This window comes from Fundulus heteroclitus, unplaced genomic scaffold (genome assembly GCF_011125445.2).
Source record: "Fundulus heteroclitus isolate FHET01 unplaced genomic scaffold, MU-UCD_Fhet_4.1 scaffold_76, whole genome shotgun sequence".
Classification (NCBI taxonomy): Eukaryota; Metazoa; Chordata; class Actinopteri; order Cyprinodontiformes; family Fundulidae; genus Fundulus; species Fundulus heteroclitus.
The window spans coordinates 420766-444207 of record NW_023397208.1 but is presented as its reverse complement, the minus strand read 5'-3'; the positions used below and the strand labels follow the sequence as shown (position 1 = coordinate 444207).

Sequence of the window (23442 nt, the reverse complement as noted above, 5' to 3'; positions counted from 1 at the left end):
TGCACAATATTCTGTACTTTTGACTGCAAACTGGATGCAAACCTGCATGGTGTGAAAATGTTCCCTTTTGGTGGCTGCATTTGCCGTTATGTGTAGTAAAACTATTCAAACTGATTCAGCCAGCTGTTTCTGTGAACATAACCCTCACATCAGTAAACACTAATGACCATGTTATTTATTTTAGCTTCTCATAGGGATCATATTTTAATGCTGCCAAGTGCTCAGGGCTAAATATATCTATATCTATCTATCTATCTATCTATCTATCTATCTATCTATCTATCTATCTATCTATCTATCTATCTATCTATCTATCTATCTATCTATCTATCTATCTATCTATCTATCTATCTATCTATCTATCTATCTATCTATCTATCTATATCTATGTATGTATGTATGTATGTATGTATGTATGTATGTATGTATGTATGTATGTATGTATGTATGTATGTATGTATGTATGTATGTATGTATGTATGTATGTATGTATGTGTGTGTGTGTGTGTTAGCCATATAAATAGAATATTATGAAAATGTATATTTTTTTCAGTAATTCCATTCAAAAAGTGAAACTTTTATATTAATTCATTACACACAGACAGTATAGTTGCACCTCTGAATGTAATTGTTGTTATAAAGTAGCCAATTTAATCATCACTAACTTTGTCTCTGGCTCTGAAGGATTGCAATTGGTAGATTTAAAGCAAAAGAGGCTGTGTAGGCTGTCTCTAGTTCTGTAGGTTTTCCTTTTCTTTCATCATTGCTCTCCTGGTGTTTTTCTTTTGTCCCTGATGCACACACTGATCTCACGTAAATGGCAGGCCATATTGTCTTTCCCATTTTGAAGAAACGCTCAGAGAAATGGGTTGCTTTGGCACACTATATTTATATCCCATGGAAGTTGCATTAGTCTTAATTTCTCTACATGAAATTCAAGAGGAATTTATAGCGGGACCTTTTACACATGCGTATGTACCAGAGGACTGTGTCAAAACCCCCCACACTCCTTATTTCACATACGTCACCCTTTCAGTGCCTTGTTTTTAGCTTTTTGCTGCCCTTTTTTTTTTTTTACACTTTTTGAATTCCTTTCTGCACAGTAACAACATGTGTTTCCCTTGGGTTGCCAGGTTTGCCAGGGTTATCCAGCATGTTTGGGAAGAAGAAGAAACGGCTGGAGATCTCCGCTCCATCTAACTTTGAGCATCGGGTCCACACGGGCTTCGACCCACGGGAGCAGAAGTTCACCGGGCTGCCACAGCAATGGCAGAGCCTGCTGGCCGACACTGCCAACCGGCCCAAGCCCATGGTGGATCCCTCCTACATCACCCCCATCCAGCTGGCGCCCATGAAGGTACAACACGAATGTACAGAGGGCATCTGGCCTGAGCGCTGAGGACAAGTCATTACCGTGTCCCCGTCTGTTGCTGTCATCGGTTGTCCTGCGTCATCTCTGTCTCCTCTCACCCACATCCCTTCTCATTCTGTCTCTTTACGCTTTTTTTTTGTTTGTTTCATTTTCTTGTTTCAGTCTTATCTCTTTGCGCTCTCACTCTGTGTAGGTGTCGGTCTCTTCTCTTCCCACCTGTTGCCTCCCGTTGGAGAAGAAATGGATAATAATCTATGCAATCTGGCCACAATAACGCAAAATGTCTAAAATGATAGCAGTGTTGTCTGTACATTGATGCTTTAATTTTTCACTAAGAAATTTCCTGTAACAACGTATGGTGCGCCAGTGGCAAATTAAATTAAACACTGAAAGATTCTGTTAAGTAAAGAATAATTGAGGGGTTTTGCTTACATAATTATTCCTGATTTGATAATGACTGACAGAGTCTTGGAAATGCCCTTACTCTCTGTGTGGATCTGAAACATTGACTCTGTCTCTTAAATTTAGGGATATGCTACTGACAGAAAAAAAAAAGACGCTTTTGTTTAATGTTAATGAGATTTTGCCGCTGCAGTGCCTTGCAAAAACACACCATTGTGATGTAAAATGCTTCTCGTTTTCTTTTGCACATCAGAATCGGGAAAAGGTGCTGCGTGCATTTCTTTCAAGCTCTCCTGAGTCGATAGAATCAACTTGCACTTGAGCTGAGCTGCAAGTCCTATGGGGGTATGCGTCTACCAGCTATGCACATCTAGAGGCTTCTTTCTATATTCCCTCAAGCTGAGTCAGATTCAGTGCAGAGCGTCTGCGAACATCAGTTTTGTCTTACCACAAGTTCTTAGTTTTAGTCTGATCGGGGTCACTCCGGGGTTGCCTCCTTCCATCTTGCCATCAGGTCTGACCTCTTTCCTTGTCTATGCTGGAGAAATGCAGCTACACAACATGATGCTGCCACCACCATGTTTAACCATGGGGATAGTGGGTTCAGCCTAAACAGTGGTGTTAGTATATTCCACCACATGTGACATTGTGCACTCAAGTCAAAAAGTCAAAATTTTGTCTCATGTGACCAGAGCTCCTTCCACATATTTGCTATTTCTTATACATGGTGGACATCTTCTGGCTTTCGTTCTTCTTGCCTCTTCCTGAGATACAAGATTTGTGGAGTGTCCCACTAATGTTTATCCCGTCAACCGATTCCGCCACCGGAGCTGGGGATCTCTGCAAAGTTGGCTGCTTCTCTAATTAGCGCTCACTTTGCCTAGCCCTGTCAGTTTTGGGAGACAGTCATGTTTTTGTAGCTGTTCTACTCTCTTTCCATTTTTTCCAGATAGCGGATAGAACAGTGCTCTGTAAGATTTTCAAAGCTTGCGATTGTGTTATAAATAATGAAGCTCTGGTTCTCCCTGACATGCCTGCTGTGTTCCTTGGTGCTGTTTGTTCACTAATGTTCTCTGCTAAACCTCTGAGACCTTCACAGAACAGCTGCGTTCACAGGGAAACTGGTCTCACTGAATTTTATTCTTCTTTTGTTTGGAAAGCTACATATTTTATTTTCTACAACATTCAAAATTTTACACTACCTCGTGTTGATGTTTCGTAAAAAAATAAAATAAAATCCCAATAAATATTGAAGTTTGTGCTTGTAATGTGACCGTGTAAAAGGTGTATTTTTGCAAGGCACTGTACGCGCAAGAGAACGCAGCACTACATATGGTGGGACACATATGGCAAAGCATTCAAGATTTAATCAATAACAACCAAAGTTACTTGAGTTTTGTGAAATGTGTTTTCTGATTTATCCATTTTAACATCTGTTGCCGCTTCACCTGAACCCATTTTTCATGCTGATGTTGCTCTTCAGTCTCCGTATTTCCTCTGTGAACGTGTGTTTCCTCTTCTCTCTCTGAGTGTCTCCTCTGATGTGTTGTTGTTCATTGGTTTTTTCTTAACACGTCACTTTGACACGTTCAATCCGCTGAAAACAGTCAGTGACTATTTAGACTACCTTTCGCATGTGGAGATTTCCTCAAATTGCTCCTTGATGCATTTGTTAAATTTTCAGTCGGTTGCAGCAGAACAACAAGATTTTGTTGCTTAAATTGAGTCACCCTTCCTCTGTTAACGTAAGTCTTGAGAACACTTGTGTTATTTGTAACAGACAGCTCATATAGAAGCCTGTATCTCCATTGCTTAGAAGCTCTTTAGACCAAATGGTCCGTTAGTCCCCGAGGAACTACTTTCAGGTCCTCCTGGCGAGAAAACCTGAAGTCAGTGAAAATTCAGTAACGGAGAACAGCAATATGCCACAGGAGATATCTCTGAAGAGGGGGAAACAAGAAAATAATTCTCTTGCTCTCTTCACAGATATCTCCCCAGAAAGTCCGGTCGTCTGAAACGCCGTTGCCCAAAGTATGACCTCCTCTTTCCTTTCTGTTTTCAACCCCCCCTCCCTCCCTCCTTTTATTGTTTTTCCTTTCCCCAACAGTCACTCTCGCACAGTCCCAACTCAGCCGTTTTGTTTGCACATCTCTCCCCTGCTGCCTGCTGCCATGCCATGATTTCAGGTGGAGGTGGTGTGTCAGCAGGGACAGGCAGAAGCAGAGAATGACTCCACACATGTTCATAACCACATCGCTGTGCCGAGTCTTTTCTTAGAACTCATCCTCACACTTCCTGTGTTGCATTTCGCATGACCCTCCCTAGAAAAGCGAAGACTAACTCCAGCGGCATGCTCCCTTTGTTTTCCCACTTGCTGCAGAGCACCATTGAAAGTGGTGATGAAAATAATCATGATGATGATGATGATGATAATGATGGTTGCTGTGATGTGAAGAGCATGTTGTCATGGCAGCTGATTCTGCGCCGATGGAGGGCCAGCGCTGTGTGGAAAATGGGTCACGGAGGGTTTGCATGTGTTAGAGGAACCCTTCACTTCATATCTTCTTTGAACTCAAAGTGCTCAAGCTCGGGGCAGAGGCACGTTTCCTGTCCTCTTCTTTCCTTCACGCTGTATCTTTTCTTCTTTGCTGTTTTCAATACGCTCAGACAAAATTAACAAGCTGAAACATGACAATACCCAACTGTGAACACAACTGAGTTAACTACGAGCAATGCCAAATAAAAAAAAAATCTGACTATTATTTCAACGTCTTAACATAGAAAAAACGATGCCTGGGATGCAATTGTGTCTGTCAGGCAGTCGTTTCTCTTCAGCATCTGGGGTGATGCATCCATCTGTTTTAAAACTAGATGACTAGATGATGAAATCCAAGCTTTTAAAAGGATAATCAAAAACCATGATTTCCTCTAAACAGCTGCTTTACTGAGACTTCAAGCTGGTAACAAATGGCTTAAAGGTAGTTCTTCAATCTGTCTTTCATGAAATTGAGGAATTAATGCTAGCAATGTTGGAGAAACACAACTTAAATTCTAAAAGATCCCCCAAGAAAACGTGTAAGTCTTTGAATCTGGGTGCTTCTGGATAATCTGGGGTGCCTTTTCTAACATGCATCCCCTCGGCACCATTCATCATCCGTTTTATGCAACCTTACAGTAAATTTGTGTATTGGATGTCCGTGTACTGTCAACTGATAAAGGAAATACTGAACTTTTTATTACAAGTTGGTTTTAAGCATCAGACCATCTTGATCATGGGCAGCTGTGGCTCAGGGCAGTGTTGTAGTCAAGTCACTATGCCTCGAGTCCGAGTCCAGGTTCGAGTCTCCAGTGTTCAAGTCCGAGTCAAGTCCAAGTCATTAAAAAAATCAGAGTCGAGTCCGAGTCAAGTCCACTACTCATCCGAGTCAAGTCCGAGTCGAGTCACTATTGATCCAAGTCGAGTCCTTATTGATCAAGTCGAGTCCAAGTTCCGCACTAAAGTAAGCATAGCCTACATGTTTTTAAACTAAAAAAAAAAATCCACACTCCACCACATTGCACTAATAATTTAGATATTAAAATCATACACCAAATAATATTCTAATGACATAATTAAATGATTGCCTAATGATATAAAAAAAATGTAGAGTCTTTTTCTCAATTTTCGAGTCTGAATGTAGGAGTCCGAGTCCAAGTTCGAGTCACCAGTGCTCAAGTCCAAGTCAAGTCACGAGTCTCCAAATTTAGCTAATGACTCGGACTCGAGTTCGAGTCTCGGACTCTAGTACTACAACACTGGCTCAGGGGCAAGATGGTTTTCCTCACCTAAAAAATTATCGGAGCCCATCCATCACCTTGGAGTTTAACTCTGCCTTCTCACTTGACACGCTTAATGATTGTGAGATTTTAGGTATCTTTATACTGTGGACTGGTTACACATATCAAGGCTTAGCAAGGCAATAACAACATTACTAAAAATAGGCAAAGTAGCCACTTTTAACAGTAAAAATTATGAGCAGAATTAGACTGCACCAGCTTAACATAAACAAATTAAAAAATTAAACTAAGTGTAATAGTAAAATAATTCCTATTTAATGATTTAAATTGTAGCTATTTAAAAAACATCACATAACATCATGTAAAAGTCATTTTCATTTACTCCAAATGAGAAGGAAAAATATTTTTCTTCTTTAAAATCATTTTTCCAGAGCATTCAGATGATAATGTCAAGCCTCAAGCCTTTGCGTCATATCTCAATTGGTTCAGCTGAGACCAAAACACACTAATTATTACAGAGAAAACAGAAGAGTTGGGACTTGCAAAGATAGTTATAGAGTTGCTTCTGACTAAATGGTTTAATCAATGCAGAAAGTCTCTCTTGTGCAAAGTTTTCAGAAAACACTTTCTCTTTTGCAAACCAGCGTTCACTAAGAACAGCAAACAGCTGCCAATGACCTGCGTTTGTGGTTTTACTTTCCTTACACTTTATATGTATGTATGTGTACGTGCACAACATTTTACTCCACAGTATTGACTCCTACATTTTATTAGTGCTTTTGGACTGCTTTGTGTTGAGCTCAGTGTGTAATTACCTGTGGAGCTGATAAATGAAATTTGCGAGTGGGTTATAGGAAGGTATATAAAAGGGGTGAAGTTTCTCTCTGGGACTCATGCATTTGCTGTGATGATATATTATGCCGACGCCTGTGGACACAGCCCGCTGGAATATTCCTCCATTATATTTTCAAGGTTATCTTAGTCTTTCTTTGACTCTAACAGCTACTGATCACTTACCTTACTCGTTTTCTCTCTTCCAGGTAAAACAATCTTATTTGCGGCAATCCAAATTCTGTGCATCGTAGTTATGGAGCAGTGCCAAAGCTTACTTTTCATTTATTCTATTGTGTTTATGGGCTATTCATGTCCCCTTTATGCAGTTACATAGGCTGGCTAATTTATAACGTTATCAAGCTTCTCCAGCCTTGCGTTTTCAATGTTTTTATTAAGTTGCCATGGGTGTCAGCAGCTGTATCTACTATGGGGATGATGTGAGTTAGCTTCCAAAATCAGAGGTAGATGAATGCATACCTGGATGCGGTCCGATAAACTAGTTCCACAACACAAAAATAAAAATACAGACATGTTGAATAAATGACACTGATTGATTTTTACAACTGGGTTACAACTGAAAAACCCACGACAGACTGACTTTAGAAGTCAAAATGAATGTTAGACCATGACTATGCCATGACTTTGGCTTGACTAAACCATCAATAAAAACATCTTGGGAAAGTTTCTGATCCCTTATTTTGAAGAAACAAGGACAGGCCAATTTAAGGAGGAACTCTTAAACACCCAAATGCCTTGTCAGAAGAAAAACAAACCCCGACTATTTTCCAAGCTGTGAGATTTGCCAAAGGGAGTGTTGCTGAGCACTAACACGTTTTGACTTCCCCTTTGGGCAACCTTACAAAATCTTTCGTTTTTAGAATTGTAAACAAGGGAAAAATAAATTTCATCTCTCAGAAAGCATCAAGAAACACATAATCTTTAGTTTAACGTCTTCAGGTCGTATTTTATTCACTTGGCTTTTCACACTGACAAGTTTGAACACTTAAAGATCAAATCTGGGTCACTTCACTCACATGTTAAACCCGCTACTTTTCTAACCGTGTGCATACAAACAACGCACCCTGTGACCCACAACAGATTCCTTGGTCGGTGTACAAGTTTGAAGAATGTGCTGAAGATTTTTTCAGGAAAGAAATGTGAGTTTGTATCTTTTGAAGTGATGAAAACATAGCTGTGTTGTTTTGTTTTTGTTTGCTTTTCGGGGTTTTTTGTGTGGCCCTGGCTTCCCGAGGTGGGCTCGGTTATTTATAGTGTCCCACCCATGGCTCGATATCTTCCTCTTCTGGTTCCTGAGACACTTAATTGACACGTACTTAGTTCTTCGTGGCAGCCTCCCCCAGCCCTGCCTGTGAAGGCTGTATTTGTGTGTTTCTGCACACACCGGGTGGGCGGGAGTAAAGCTTGCTCCAGTCTGACACACCTCCGGAGCTGTCTTCATTCAAACAAGGTGCTGAAAAAGGCTGACATAGTGAATGCCAGTGTTAACCCGTAGAGGTGTAGAGGCTACAGTGCGACTGAATCTAATGAGTATTTAAAGAGGTCAGCATGGCCATACTGAAACGATGGCTCCGCTGGCCTTGGGCTCAATCGTTGTTTACTCACAAGGTTTGTAATTTTCGTTCGCAGAGTGCTCACGTCAGAGGAGAATTTGCGTCGCTTAAAGGTTTCACTCTCAAATCTATTCTACTTCACCCGGCCTCCGCAAGCCTTTGCACACATGCTAATCCAGAACTCTAGGCATACACAGTGCCTTAGCAACATTTCCATGCTTAAACATTTGTCTCTAAAAGTGTCTGCAAACTGTTTGTTTTGTGCAAAACCTCCCTGCGTATCAGGGTTCGGTGATGCATACTCAGTGCCGCGAAGACTTATCTGCCCCCAGATACAGATTTATTCTGTCTTGTGTTTTGTCACACTTAATGCCAGACAAAGTAACCTTAGGAGATACAAAAAGCCATTTTCTTAGAATGATTTTATGTTAGAAGTGAAAAAAAAAATCCAAACTAACCTCAACCGAACATGAAAAAGTCCCCTAAACCTAACAATTGTTTGTGCAAACCTTGGAAGAAGCTGCCATCAAGCAATTATGGTTAGCTGCCAATGAGTTTTTTACATTGCTGTGGAGGAATTTTGTGCCACTCTTTGTTTTACTTCAGTCCTACTGGAGCTTTTTTGAGGATGAACAGCTGTTTTAAGGTCATGCCAAGTCCTTCCGTTGTAATTCAGTCAGGACTTTGATTAGGACACTCCAAAGCCTTCATGTTTGTTTTTCTTTGGAGGCATCAAAAAGTGGACTTGCTGCGGTGCGTTGGATTAACCTGACGCTGCCAGATAGATTTGCTTCGCATATCCATCTGGAAACCTTCCGTTGAAGTAATTTTGGGAAGGGGCGAAAATACTGGTTAGCTGATTGGCCTATGTTGGTGATAGACGGGCCAAATAAACCAATCAGATCAACGAAGCATATGACGTACTCGTCAACATGCTTCGGCGTCGCTCTGTTACGAGCGACGACGAAAACACAACCACAAGCCAAGCTACTCTTGCTGCTGCAGGTAAAGGCTCGTTAGCTCAGCAAAGAAATACTCTGTAATTCCGATCAAACTTGCTCGATAGCCACGCTAACGCTAGTTTCATCGGCTGAAGCCGCCATGTTCTTTAGACTGAACTGTCGATCTTCTCGTTGAGTCACACCTCAACCCGCCTCAAAGCCAACGCTGATTGGACGTTCGTTTGGTGAACGGCTCCAAATTTTCTTTAACGGAGAGTAGCCAGACCGATCTGCGAGTGAAACCTTGAAAGCTCGCGAGATCAGGATGGTCTCACGAGGCTAGCGTTGGATTACAGTCTTCTTGCATAACTCAGTTGAACTCGAGCTAAAGGTCTCAATCTGATGTCTACACACTCTTCATTAGGAGTTTCATGCAGGTGAGCAGAACTCATGGTTACGTAAATTACAGCAAGTTGCCCAGTTCCTGAAGCCCCAAAGCAACCCCAGACTATATTTATCACTACAATATACAACAAAATTGTCATTATCACAATATCACTGTAATTTATTGGGCACATTGAGGACAGCTTGGATTACAAAAATAGTTAGCAAATGATTTAAGTTCCATGCATTTAGGCTCTATATGCCTGAAACATATAGATTAAACACTTGGTGCACAACATTTTAGATGGCACAGAGGTGGTAAAGTGGTAAAGTCATTAGGAAACTACAACACAATTGTTTTAATAACAAATTAGCAGATGTCGACCAGAAGCAACTTTCTAAATAAAATCATCATATTGAGATGGACGTGTTGATTCAATGTCAATAGCGGCTCTCTGTGTGGTTCAGTGGAGTCCTAAAGCCTTAGAAATTGCTTTGCAATCCTTTCCAGACCGATAAATGTTAACGATTGTTTCTCAATTGTCCCAGAATTCACTTTTTCAGATCATGTTGCCTTTTTCTCGTTATACTTAAGTGATTTCTTAAATCTTGAGTTGTGGCTAGTGAAGTTGAACAAAGTAGTCTGAAAAAATGGGATTGATCACAATTAATTCATGATTTAATAAGAGGGTTAAGGGATAAAATTTTCACATCAGGTAAATTGCTTAGATTTTTTTCTTAATAAAGAAAATAATCAAAAAAATCAAACACTTTATTTTGTGTCAAGTAAAGTTTTCTTCCAATGATATTAACATTTCTCAAAAGCAAGAAAATAATAAAGAGCGCAAATACTTTTTTAACCACACCGTGGTGGGCATGTACTGTAGGTGTGTGTGTAGGTAGCTGTGTTAATGTGTTGCATTCATTAGCAGGGGAAGTGCAGTTGCACATATCAATATCGGGCTCGTGTTACACCTTTGCTTTAACACCTGTAAATCGCAGGATCCTTTGGAGCTGATGGGGCATTTACCACATTGACATCCATGGTAGTGTGTGCGTGCTTGTAGATGGATGTGTTTGTGCATGCTTGTGTGGGTATTTAGGGCCACTGGCCTGTTAATGCTATCTGCTTGTTCCTGGTGGCTCATGTTTCTTCAAGACTGAGGCTGTATTACATTTCTTCGTTCGTTTAAGAGACTAAAAGACCTGTATGGAGAAAAAGTATGTATATGCATGAGCAAATAATTGAATTGCTAACACATACATTTAAGTCTAAAATTATTCCTACCCCATGGCAGATTTAGGTTTAAATGAGTCCTTTAATTTCACTAGCATGTTTCTTCTAGCTGGAAGTAATATTAGCATTTAGCAGTGCCCTAGATCCTGACCCAGAACCTGTTGTTGGCACTAAGGATTGGGCCAAAGGGAAGGAGCTCAAAGCCCTGGATCTCACCAACAAAGAGAAATCTTTAAAAGGCCGCTGGAAACATGAAAAAAGCTAGTCAGCAATTATAAATGAAAAACATTTTTTTCGTTGATCATTGCGAAGGGAATAAATGATTTCAGATATTTTTAGTGGGACCATGACAACAAATTTAATTGTTCTGTGGTTTTGAGGGTATAATATGGTCTGCTGTGCACTGATAAGGCCATGTGAATATCAAGAGTGGGTCCCAAAGGATCTGCTCATGGGCGGTCAGCTTTGTTTCTTTGCTCAAAAACAGTCAGATCAGAAAACAGTTCAGTTCATATTCTTCAATCAGAGCACAGCATCAAACAAACAGCCCTCCCCCTCCCCTCTCCTCCTCACCTTCTCCCCCTAGCAGATAGCAGCCTGCTCATTTAATAGCGTAAGTCGCGCTACTATGTCTGACTGCTCCACTTGAGCAGAGGATGGCTACTAAAAAGGGGAGCTTTTATGTCCAAGGTTGCTCAAAAACAAATTGAGGTTTCCACTTATTCCTAAAGGATGAGAGAATCAGAGTGGCTGAACATCATTTATGCGGAAGAACCACAAAATTATAACCCCAGTTTAAACCGCGGAGACTTAAACCGCGAAGCCGATACAGGGAGGCCGATCCTTTTATCGGCTCTGTTTGCTTGCTGGCCACCAAAGCCGCGGAGCATAAATATCCAACGTCCAACCTAAAACCAACCTCACCACGGTCAGATACTAGACTTTGTTATGTTCATATGTTCAGCGCAATTTACTGAAGTCAATTGAAGCTGTGGTTTTCCAACAAACTGATTTCGAAAAAGAAATATCTCTACCAACACTGTGGGTGGCGACCGCAACGCTGCCATTAGCGATAATTTAGTATTTCTAAATGCTTTCTCGTCTGATAAATGAATGCAGGCTGTCTGAAGCGCTCTTCTGCTAACCGCAGGGCACCGCGGGGTGGAGAGCTTGCTGCCCTCCTGCCGTGGACCCCTGGCTTCGGTCCCACTGTGTGAATGATGAATCATGCCGCCAGGTTAAAGCCTTTGGTCAGCTTGGCCTCGCCTGTCGGACATCCTGCAACACGAACACTTCCACCAGCCGTGATATGGATTTGTGACAGAGTGTTGCGGGGAGAGGAGAAATGTGTGGATGGAGGGGGAGGAGTGTGGGGAGGGCTTTTAGCTGGTTTTCCAAATGTGGTTGTAACCAATCACAGTGGTGTCAACTAGGTAGAGGTGCATATCATTACCGTACCAACTCTTTTACTGAGGAGGGACATTTGGCCTGACAAAACAAGAAGCGGATGCTATTTTTTAAAATGAAATTCTTAGGATAAGTTACAAATGTAGCAATATCAGCTACATGAAATGGTTTATACAGCGATGTCATGGCATCTTTAATAAAATGCATATTATAACAGATACAATTTATTTCCCCAAATTGATACTTTGTATAACATCTTGATTAAATGAAAAAAATATTGTTTCAATCTAAATCTGCCATTGGTATCTAACTTCATACTGAACTGTGACTGAAATCCAGAAACATTATCGGAGTCAGTGAATGCTCTATTTAGAATATTTTCTTTAATTAAGCCTTAGGCAGAAAACCAAAGCCACGAAACGGCTTTCTTCATATTCTCCACATTCTTGCAGGAAACTAAAGATGTTAACAGAGACTTCTTTTAAAACTGAACAGGCTGTCCCACCAGAAGCCTAAACAAGTGAAACTGCTTAGTCCTCGAGATGCACTATTTTGAATTTTGTGTGTTATGTTTGATGCACTATGCAAAATGTCATTAGATTGAAGTTTCAACCTAAAGACACCAATTTCAATAGATTTTCCCTAAGAAATGTAGTATAAAATATGTATGAAGAACAGCATTTAAAACAGTAAAATGGATGGTATCACATTGTGTGTGCGTGTGTGTGCATGTGTGTGCTCTCCATCCAACCACGGACCTATGTTACCATGGGCCTCCCAGAACCTTATTTCAATTAAGCTTCCAAAATCTAATGCCTTCTTATTTTTTGTATAATTTGCTCTACTTTAGCCTGATTCAGCTGCACAACACTGGATGGTACTTTGCAGATTAACTAACTTTGACGAAAAGGTAATTGTTCTAGTCAAAGGCATCGGGGCAAAGCTGGAGGTATATAAGTCGCAATAAGTGCAAATGTTGGATTAAAGAAGTAATTATATGCTGTTTTATGAAGATATTTCTCTTGAATGCCTTTAGATGTATCACTTGTCAAATGTTTATAGAGGCCTTTGGAGAATTGCAGTGTATATTAGGTAGCTTCTTTGTGACTTGATGTAATGTCATTGTGAGTACATCAACAGCTACTTATAGATTGCAAACTTACAGCCAGATCATAACAGCTAATTTTCTTACTCATGCTAAAGGTCATGTTGGTACAGATGAATGAGGTGGGATTCTTAGCTGATGTTGCTTCGTGCTGACGATGGTGAAGGTATGAATCTGTGATTGCAGCCCATTCCTATGGATATGACTTGAGGAGGGTTAAAGATACTTGGTAATGATAAATGAAAGTCCTTCTCAAGACAGAGATTGTCTCGTGGAAATTATCTGTCTGATTCCATTGCCCCGTGGATGGCCATTCTTTCCTTATTATCCCTACAGTATTTGAAATCTCCTGCTGCAATTCCCCAGATATCTGAGCTTCTTGTGATTGGGCTCCAGGTTTAGTGCAGGTATAGTGTAGGTGGTGATATTTTAGGGCGCTGAACAGCTTGCTGCAGTAAACCCATTGTGGCTCCACTGAAAATATCTCGACTAACATCACATCAGAAATATACACCTGAATGCAGGGTTGTGGGGTAAACTTGCATTAGGTCTTTTCTAAGTGGATTTAGGATCATTTTTGCTTATTTTCTTTACTTTAACTATAATCCTTTAGTCCAAATGAGAAAGAAACAAGTCTTTACCTTTTGGGGGATCTCACAATCATTTATATCTGAATCCCTGACTCAGGGACAATCCAAGTGTTTGTCATCTTTTACTGCTGCTTTTACAGGGACAAAGAGACTGTTTTGACTGCTGCAACTTCCTGTCTGTCTGTCTGTCTTATAATTTGGTCTTCACACTTTTCTCAGATCACTGGGCTTTGATATTCATATATGCCCGGGTAGAGCTGCACAGAGAAGCACTTCTGCACGATATTAGAAGAAAGTGCAATATGTGATAATATCGCTGAATATTGTGATCATGATACGAGTTGCTATAAACAAAAGAATAATTAAAAAGTGTTTTTTGATTTGCTTAGAAAACCCACACATACTCCATATAATAAGTAGCCCATACAGCTATTGAAACAAACAAACAAAAAAAAAAAAAAAAAAAAAAAAATATATATATATATATATATATATATATATATATATATATATATATAAAGGGCTGCGCAGTGGGTAGCGCTGTTGCCTTGCAGCAAGAAGGTCCTGGGTTCGAGTACACCCCTGGGTCTTTCTGCATGGAGTTTGCATGTTCTCCCTGTGCATGCGTGGGTTCTCTCCGGGTACTCCGGCTTCCTCCCACAGACCAAAAACATGACTGTTAGGTTAATTGGCTTCTCCAAATTGTCCTTAGGTGTGTGTGTGAATGGTTGTTTGTCCTGTTTGTCTCTCTGTGTTGCCCTGCGACAGACTGGCGACCTGTCCAGGGTGTACCCCGCCTCTCGCCCAGTGAACGCTGGAGATAGGCACCAGCACCCCCCGCGACCCCATGAGGGAGAAGCGGTTTGGAAAATGGATGGATGGATGGATGGATATATATATATATATATATATATATATATATATATATATATATATATATATATATATAATTTCCAGCACAATAGAAGGTTTTATTGAAAGTTGCTTCTGGCTGACGTCTGCTGTTTTGACACTGAAACAAGTTAGTTGTGGTTTTTGAATGACTTTACCAGTTTACCTTCTAAAACTTTTTTATATTACAAAAAAACAAACAAACAAACAACCTGATAGGATAGCCTGAAAAATCCCAATCATCGCTGGGGAGCTACACAATTTAAGGCGAGACGTTTTACAAATTGTTTTAAAAAGATCTCAACTATTCTGGCATTTAAGACAAAGAAATTATGTTGACTATCGTAACTTACCCAAAACGAAAAAAAAAAAAAACTTTTCTTGTCGGGCTGCATGGAAATAAAGTTTGTCTGTTTTACATAAAGCTTATGTAAATATCTGCTTTCATTTGTTTAGGGTGCTGATTTCAATGAAGCTTGAGACTCTGTATTGTCATTCTGAAATGGGGAGCAACACATCCTGATTAGGGCATCCCTGGTCACAAATGTCTGGAATAGTCAACAACCACGTCGCAGTTAGCATGACATCTGAAGGGATATTTGGTGCTGCTCTAAATGTCAGTGGGTCAGTCGTCCACCTCCCCCCACCAGCTCTCTGGCAGGTTGTGGAGAGGGGAAACACGATCATTAGGTTTCTCAGCAGATAGTTTCAGTGGGCTTGGAGCCCAGCTACAGTAAGGTCATTCAGCTGCAGACAGGCAAGGGGACTTATTAGGGCAGACGGGCCAGGGGTGGCACTTCTTGGGGCCGGAGCATGCAGGACAGCTCAGCGGCTGAGGGGGCCAGTGAAGCTCTGGCGATTTGAGGACGATGAAGACTGAAGAGGCAGCAGTGTTAAAACACCAGGTACTTAATACGCAGTTACAGGTGGGATGTTTCACATTCTGTCGTTCTTCGGATACAAAACTGCATGTTGCCTTGGAAGCTATACATAGCTCTGTCTGCAACAGGTGCTTTCTGCCAGCAGTCCCAGGCACAGTTCAGACCAAACGGTGATGGTGCAGTTAAGATTAAACTGCAGCAAGCAGCGATCCGCTGCATCTGCTGCTGACAGAGAATCCACTTGATTTCAAAACTATGATTAAAACTATGTTTTCATGACATTTCATAATTTATGATTTCTGATTCTCATATTTCACAGGGCAGATATGTGCCCTAAGCAGTGCAAATATTTGTGTACCTTTGCTGTTTGTATACATAGAAGTGGAGCTCCTAAAAATAGCCTTGCTGATTACAGAGGGACATCCAGACCTTGCTTGAAGGGTGAAAATGCAAAGCTTTGTCCTTATTGAATAAGGAAAGAGCAAGTATGTCACTGACGTGGCCGTGCCAAATGCTGCTAGTTTAGAGAAAGCGTTTTTATTGGAGTGTGTGCTGCAAACACTTGGAAAGCTCCAAGATGGTAGTCTGTCCTGAGTGAGAACTGAGTGAGGTCTAGACAAGTGTTCTCACAGGGAGCATGTCCAGAGTTGTTTAAAACATCCCCTTCATGCAAGTCTGCAGTCAGACAACCTTTGGGATATTAAACACAGCACTGGACACATTTATTGGCAATTTGTACAAAATTATGTAATCAGGTAGACAAAAAATATACATGTGCAAATTCTAGTAATTTGCACACAGGCATCGATACAAAACCCCCTGGTTGTAAGTGCAATATACATGATGAGCATTAATTTATGTGCATTTAGTTTCTGTTTATTACTCATTGCTTAGATTTTACTCTAGTTAATACTGACGTCTCTGTCATGTTTATTTATCAATTAATTATTCATGCACTGTTGCTTGTTTTAGTCTCATTTCTCACTGTTCATAACTTTCTCTACTGTTCACTTAATTAGGGCAATGCTATACTAAGTTAACATGTGAGGTAATACATATAATATTTGTGTCTTTATCTCCCCACTTTTTGCGCTTTAAGTTCATTGTAAACAGGAACACATCCATCTAGTGACCTTTGACTCAAAAGCAGCCTTTGGTTCACCTGAATCTGCTTTTAATTAATGTATTAAACATGACTAAATACAGCAAAAGTGACTCACATTTATGACCCAAAGGCTTTGCTGAGAATTAACTCAACTTTTTTTTTCTTCATTTTTTTTTTCAATAGAGCCCAAATTTGCAAACTAGATACCTTTTTCTTTTAAATATGGAAAAAGTGCAAAACACATTTTTTAAATTTTGGATCTACAATAATATACACATCACTTTACCACAAAAAATCTGATTAGTTTAATTTTTAAATGCATGCTTAGTTTTTTATTGAGCAGGGGGGGCATAATAATGAAAATTTTAAAACTTTTTTAAAATTATATTTCGTTTGGCCCACAATACTTTGACATAACGACTTTGGTCCACGTATCAAAAAGTCTGGACACCACTGGTTTATTGGTTGACCACCAAATGGCACAACAGGCTCAGCAGATAGAAAATAACGTTACAAGGAAGCTTGTAGACTAACAAGAAGTCTCAAATGAACGTAAACTGCAGGTCTGTGTTTGTGTCTGCTGCATTTTTAGTCAAGACTTCCCTGTTCTCTTTTCAGTGAAGTAGCTCTAGGTGTATAGAGTAGCCAGAAATTGTTCCTGAGTATAAGTAGCTTTACTTCAGAATAGTGTTACATAAAACTAGTTGCCAGTCAGCTCTGATTGGCATGTTTGGTGAAAATGTATTTTTAGAAAACCCCCAATTTTTATTTTAATAATTTAATCTTTTAATCCAGCAGCTTGATCTCATACAGGAAATTCTAGGACAATCATAACCTTAGTGACATTTATTTAATGGACCTGTGTTAAAACACTTTTTTTTTCACAACACCAGCAGTGGCCCTTTTACTTATAGTTTTTTGATCAGAGTTTCTAGGAACTTCTAATTAGTCATATATGACTTTGTGTTTTCCAGAGGTATAAATATAATGTGACACAGAGGCCACTTGTTTTAGCCACAGGGCATTGGGCTTGACAACGACTCACAGAAAACTGCTGCAAAGAGGGTCATCTTCTGGTCGCCAAGTCTCCATAACCACTATTAGACGCTGTGTGAATGCTAACTGCTCGTTTCTTTTCTGTCCTAACTACACAAATACCAACATTTCAGAGGAAACTAAGATTGAGCTTTAGGGCTACAAACACTGCAGGTGGCCACAAAGTGAATAATAGGAAGAATGTAGTAAAAAAGTGTCTGATCCCAGCTATCCCAGTTTATCTGTGATGCTAAGGGCCAGCTTCTTTTCCAGATTAACCAGGAACAGTGTTAAGAATTCATGACATCGTTGAGTCTTTGAAAAACTAAAGAAGTAAATTGTGTTATCTCCGGGTCTTTCAACATTATAATAATTGTAAACATATGGCCAAGTTGACACAGAAATGGTTCAGCAGACAGGAAACGGATCTTCTTCCATGGCCGTCTCATTCCTCATACCTACATTTCAAAGACATCTGAGCTGAAAGAGTCGAGAAAACTCAAGATAGTACTCAAAATAGTAAAATATCCCTCTTTCTGTGTGCTTCAAGGATGTGAAAAGTTATAGAAGATAGAGTGGTTTCCTTGTTGGAGAGGCGAAAAAAATGTTGATTTTAAGGGAGTCAGCTCCAACTGACTTCGTGAAAGACAATTTGAACCCAAACAATGGGCTGTTGTCTATTCTTAGAATGTTGTCCATTTGCCACAAATTAACATTAAAGATTGAATTTTTGGAATAGTTCAGTACGCAATAAATGATGAGCTTATTTCAAGGCTTTTTACATCTTTACCAGTGGAGCCCGGGAATGGGGACACACTTTGCATGGATATGTCATTTATGGTATTTATTAGCTCCAGATCTGTCAAAAAACACATGTGCCCTTAAGTGTCGGAAACGACGACTCCGGCAGTTGCTGAACGTTTTTTTTTTTTTTTTCTGACAGAACAGCACTTTAGAGTTTATGATCAATATGCATTTAATTTCACGTTTAATTATATTTGGGCTCCCTGTGTATTACTTCCCCACTCACACTGATGTGGGATTAAATTGGTCATAGCAGAAATAGACTAGTAGGAAAATAACTCCGGATTGATGTGCGACTGTGCACTCACGTACCCTCACCCAGACAGAGGGAGCATCTGTCTTGCCTGGCACTGAGCTGCAGTGGATGGCATTGATTTAGACCTTTCTTGTTCCTTCCTCTGCTTCTCTCCACCCGGCTCCTCCTCCTCCTCCTCCTCCATCTCTTAGTCTTGATGCGGGGCTGCCACTCATGGTCACGTTGTGCAAAAAAAAAAAAAAAAACTCCTCAAACAGAGGCTGCAGAGCCAAAGTTGGCAGAGACTTCTGGCTTTCAGTGACATGCACTGCACTTTGCCAGAGGGGCTCAAACTGTCCTGGCTTACCACCATCCCTCAATGTCTGAACGTAGACTTTTTGGAAGGGCATTTAGGCGGTGAATTTTAAACAGGGAAAGCATTACTTAAGATGATGTGTCAGACTTTAAGCGCCGCAATTCCATCGCGCCGTTACAGCGCAGTCCAAGTTTTTGATGAGAAACTGCAAAGCTACTGCTAATCCTCTTGAACACATGACAGTAGCTGCTGCTCGGCTTGCTGTAAGGCTGTTTAATGGCTGGACTTGTGGTATCCTCGTGTGGTCAGAATGCAAAGTGCAGCTTTCGTGCTTTAAGTGTGTTAGCCACGCACATGACCAAATGACTAACTTCTCTTGCATAACCGTATTTCTAAAGCAGGAAGTAGAATATTAAATTTTTTTCTTGTAAAAACATGCCTGCTGTCTCCTTCATGGTAGATTATCACTGCTCTGACAACATGAGCAGTGCAGGTTGTTAGATCAGGATTCAATGTTCAGGGTGTGTGAAGCTCATGAAGGAAAGTTTGATTTGAGGAGGAAAAAATGCTTAAGTAGTCTGGGAAGTGCCAGATTGCACAAAGAAGCTTCCCCTTAGTTTGATGATGAATATTTGCAGTCCTGCAACTTCCTCAGGTTAGAGGACAATGTGTAACTATTGCAAACAGACAACATTCTCTTTAGGAATAAACCGCTGGTCATTGTTTGTTTTTAAAGCAGCAAAGTAAATTCTTACTTGTTGCATAGCATAGGAGGATTAACTCCAAAATTACACAGAAGTGCATGTTTCCAGTTTTTACCTGTGGCCATTAAAATACATTTTCAATGGCTGAAATGGTTTTAAGTGCAGTTCACTCTATACCGTTTCAGGCCAAGCCCAATTTTGGATGAAGATTAAAAATTCCAGACTCAAAAACGTTATTAATTTATTTATGCATTGTTTTAATGTATTTATTCTAAAATAAGAACCACAAATGCAATTTGTGCAAAGAAGCCCAATTAAATTTAATACCCAATATTTCAGAGTACTATTGGCTGTGTAGAGTCCGTTTTCAGTGTACACATTAGAGAAAAGCCCGACATAAAACTGTACAATGCTAAAGAAAGGTTTTGAGTTTGATTCTTTAGAAAAATATTCAGTTCCTTTATTAGTTAAGTGGTGAATTTCCCTTATCATAATATGTTTGGCTAAACTATTCATGTCTCTAGTTGTAGCTATTGCTATATTTAGAAATTTTTTATTGATAGTATTCTGTGCAAGTGTTTTATGGTAATATAACAGCACTTACCTATTGCTTTCCTAAGTAGTCTTGAATGTGTTTTATCTATTTGTTTTTGTATTTATTTGAATTCCTTTGAAGAGCAAATTTCCTGTTGGTATTATGAAGATATACAGTATGAAAAACTTGAATTGTCTTATTCTTCAATATCATAAAAAAACAGAGATCTACCGATCAGAATATTGTGGCCAATTACTGATCTCAGGTTTTTCTATGCAAATTGTATCCAATTGCGACTTTGTTCTAAGAGCTACACTATATCTTGTTAGGATATAAGAGCAGCATTCAAAATATGTTGTTTAGCATCCTTATCCTAGGCAGTCATTCATTATTTAAATTAGAGGCAGAAGAGGTGTCACACCATGAGTGAGAAAGCAATATGTTTAGAGTTCACATTTTAAATTATCTTTTGTATCTGTTATTGCCGGTTAGCATGGATAGCATGATTAAAAGTAAACAGTCTCTGCGTGTGTTGTTCGTACAGAATATGTTACCTTAACTCTGAGATGTCAACACTTCCAAATCAAGCTTGTTCCATTCCAGACTGTGGTTAAAAGCTCAAAAGGATTAAACAAAGCAACTCATCTCATCATATTTCCTGCCTTCCTGTTGTCAGCTAAAGTACTGCTCTCTAATTAAGCAGCAGCAAGAAAGATTAACCTGACCCGTCTCAGTAAAAAAAAAAACATTTTCTAAATAGTTTCTTACACATATGGGGCTTCTTCTGATAATCATTTTTAAACACCTCAATAGCTAAGGTCACGTGGACAAAATCAGAACTCGCACATACCCGAGTGCGCATGTGCGAGTTAGAGTTAACCTAGCGAGCCACATTGATCATGTGCACTCTCTGTTCTGTACGTTATCAATTTTGGACAGCTCCCATCGAATCCTTTAGGGGAAGGGAGGGGATATTCAGCAGAACTTTCTGAGCTGACTGGGCGAAGTGAAACCTACTGCCCACCGACCGAAGGTTGGTTTTTAGCCAATCACGGTATGAGACGTTGTAAGCAGCAGGTGCCATGAGGAACCACAACAAGTTATGCAGGTCAAGGCTGCATAACTTGTTGTGGATTCTTGACAAAACAGATGTGATAGCAGCAGCTAGGCGTGCGTCCCCCTGTGCTGTCATATTTATTTTGGTTCAGCTGTGGGCTCAGCAGCTCTTACTTTCATCACAGCTGTATGTCCCGCCTTAAAGCATAATACTGCAACGTGATTGGCCGACCCGTTCTGGATCACTTCACGTGAAGTTGAAGCGAGAGCAAGACAAGAATTCAGCTTGCAGACAAGATCAGAAAAAAAATATATATATTTTTTTAGCTCCTGACCAGTCAGTCGTAGTTCAGGGCCAATCAGAGTGAACATAAACCCCAGCAAATTTTCTGGTGTGCTAGACACTCTGCTTGATCATGGAGCCTGTGTGATATACATTTTGCCAACTTCAGCTGCCTAATGCGGTCCGCTAGAACTTTTAGCAGAGGCCATGTACAGCCTAGAACTTTGCAACTGGCTGTGCTCCCCCGTACTAGCAGTAATTGATCTGGCCCAAGGGCAGCGGCAAACTCACAGCGAGAAAAATAACAACTGGTCAGAACACAAGCAGAAAAAGTAAAATGAAAACAAATCCAGATTTTAAAGGTTACCCATTATGCTTCCTTTTAAACATTTAGGATAGGTCTATGGGCTATACAAAACATGTTCATTAAATTTTACCCCTCCCCAGTTTTGCCTATTTGAGCTCCTTTAAGATAGGGCTGTTTTTATGGCATGCAAATAAGCTGTTTACACTCGTATATACACGTGAAAATGGCTGTCAGCGGATGCACAACGGTACAACTGCTCTTCTTTGATCCTTGTTATTAGCCACTATGAGCTTGTTTTTTCCTAAAGTCATTTTTTTTGGCTGTGACGTCGTATTTGGGCTATGAAATAAGTGACTATAAACACGAGTTACAAAGAGTTCTGCTAACGCTGGTGCATTACAGACACTTTGAACCAGCTGAAATATCAGATGCTATATCACAGGACAGTTCCCCTTCGTTGGTGACAAGCTCTGGTCTTTCACTCTCTACCTGGCTAGACTTAGACTTAGACTTAGACAAGCTGTATTAACTCTCTACACACAACATATTTAATCATTCATCAAATGCTAAAATCAGGAATATATCTGGGGACAGCTTTTGTTGTGGATAGGTCCTCCAAAACTGAGACTTTCCCTGGAAAATGGGGACATCTGGTCACTCTAGCTACTGCTAAATGAGAAATCATGTTCATGCCAGCAATGCAAACCACACAAGATAAATCATTAAGTACTTACATCTCTGTCATGTGCAGATTTCCAACAAACCGTAGGGACAGAACTTTCCTTTAGTAGAAGTGTTTTGGTAAGTCCCGCCATGTACTTTTGGTAGTTTGGTAGAAGTGATTCACACAAACCACAGTTTTCTTTGGCATTGTAGCTGGGACATTGCCATGGAAAATAAAATGCAGCCACGCATCTCTGCTCACCATGACTGGGAGAATATGCACGGACACATGTTGTTTATTGCAGCCAGCAACAAAACATTTGTCCTTTTCCTGAAGACATTTTGCAGCATATACACTGGTAAAACCAGCTGACCAAAAATGAAGTGGGAGGAACTCTGCTTTGGTTTGCTTTGGGTGAAATAAGTTTATTCTTTCTGTTTGGGTATTTTCTTCTTCCTTTTACTTCTGAGTTAACTCTGTATAAACCAATGTGTTGTTGCCCATTGTGGGAGTTTAGAGGAACCCAAATGTCTCTGAGAGGAATATTGTGGTTCAATTCAGTTAAAAATTGTTTGAATATGGATGCGATTCTGTCAGAGCTGTATTCTTTTTCTGACTATGAGAGTAACATATTACCTAAAATCTCCAGATTTTTAATTTGTTAGTCTATGTGGATGTGTGGGAACTATTTTATCATAGTAAGAAAAAGAAGTTGAAGCCGGGGAGTGCGAGCATGGTTTTCTTTCGAGGCTAAAACCCGGCTGACAGGACTCAGATTAATGAGCTCTGCTGTGTAATTAATCTTTGGGCAGCTGTCTGTCTATCTGTCTCAAAGTTGACAAGAAGATAAGTGTAGGACGGACAGTTTGATCCCCACCTCTTTTTTCCAGCTTTCTTTCACTTCTCCCACTTTTTGATCTAAAACTTTCTCTGACAGTAACCCACTTAGAAACGCTTCAGAGAAAGATAAGCTGACTGTTTCACTGAGATCATACACTTGCTCATA

The 23442-nt window shown here is 40.0% G+C and overlaps 1 protein-coding gene across 5 annotated transcripts in view; it reads left to right on the top strand.

Annotated features, from left to right (window-relative positions):
• The window catches only part of pak5 (p21 protein (Cdc42/Rac)-activated kinase 5), a 94819-nt gene that overhangs the window by 38778 nt on the left and 32599 nt on the right, over window positions 1-23442 (top strand). For 2 of the 5 annotated variants that reach the window (XM_036134174.1, XM_036134172.1), the window contains exons 2-3: window positions 1134-1357; window positions 3761-3805. In XM_036134174.1, the coding sequence (XP_035990067.1) occupies window positions 1154-1357; window positions 3761-3805 (249 nt within the window). In that variant the 5' untranslated portion in view covers window positions 1134-1153. Of the gene's footprint in view, window positions 1-1133; window positions 1358-3760; window positions 3806-15212; window positions 15438-23442 lie in introns of those variants that run through there. The other 3 variants (XM_036134173.1, XM_036134176.1, XM_036134175.1) reach the window with 3 other exon arrangements.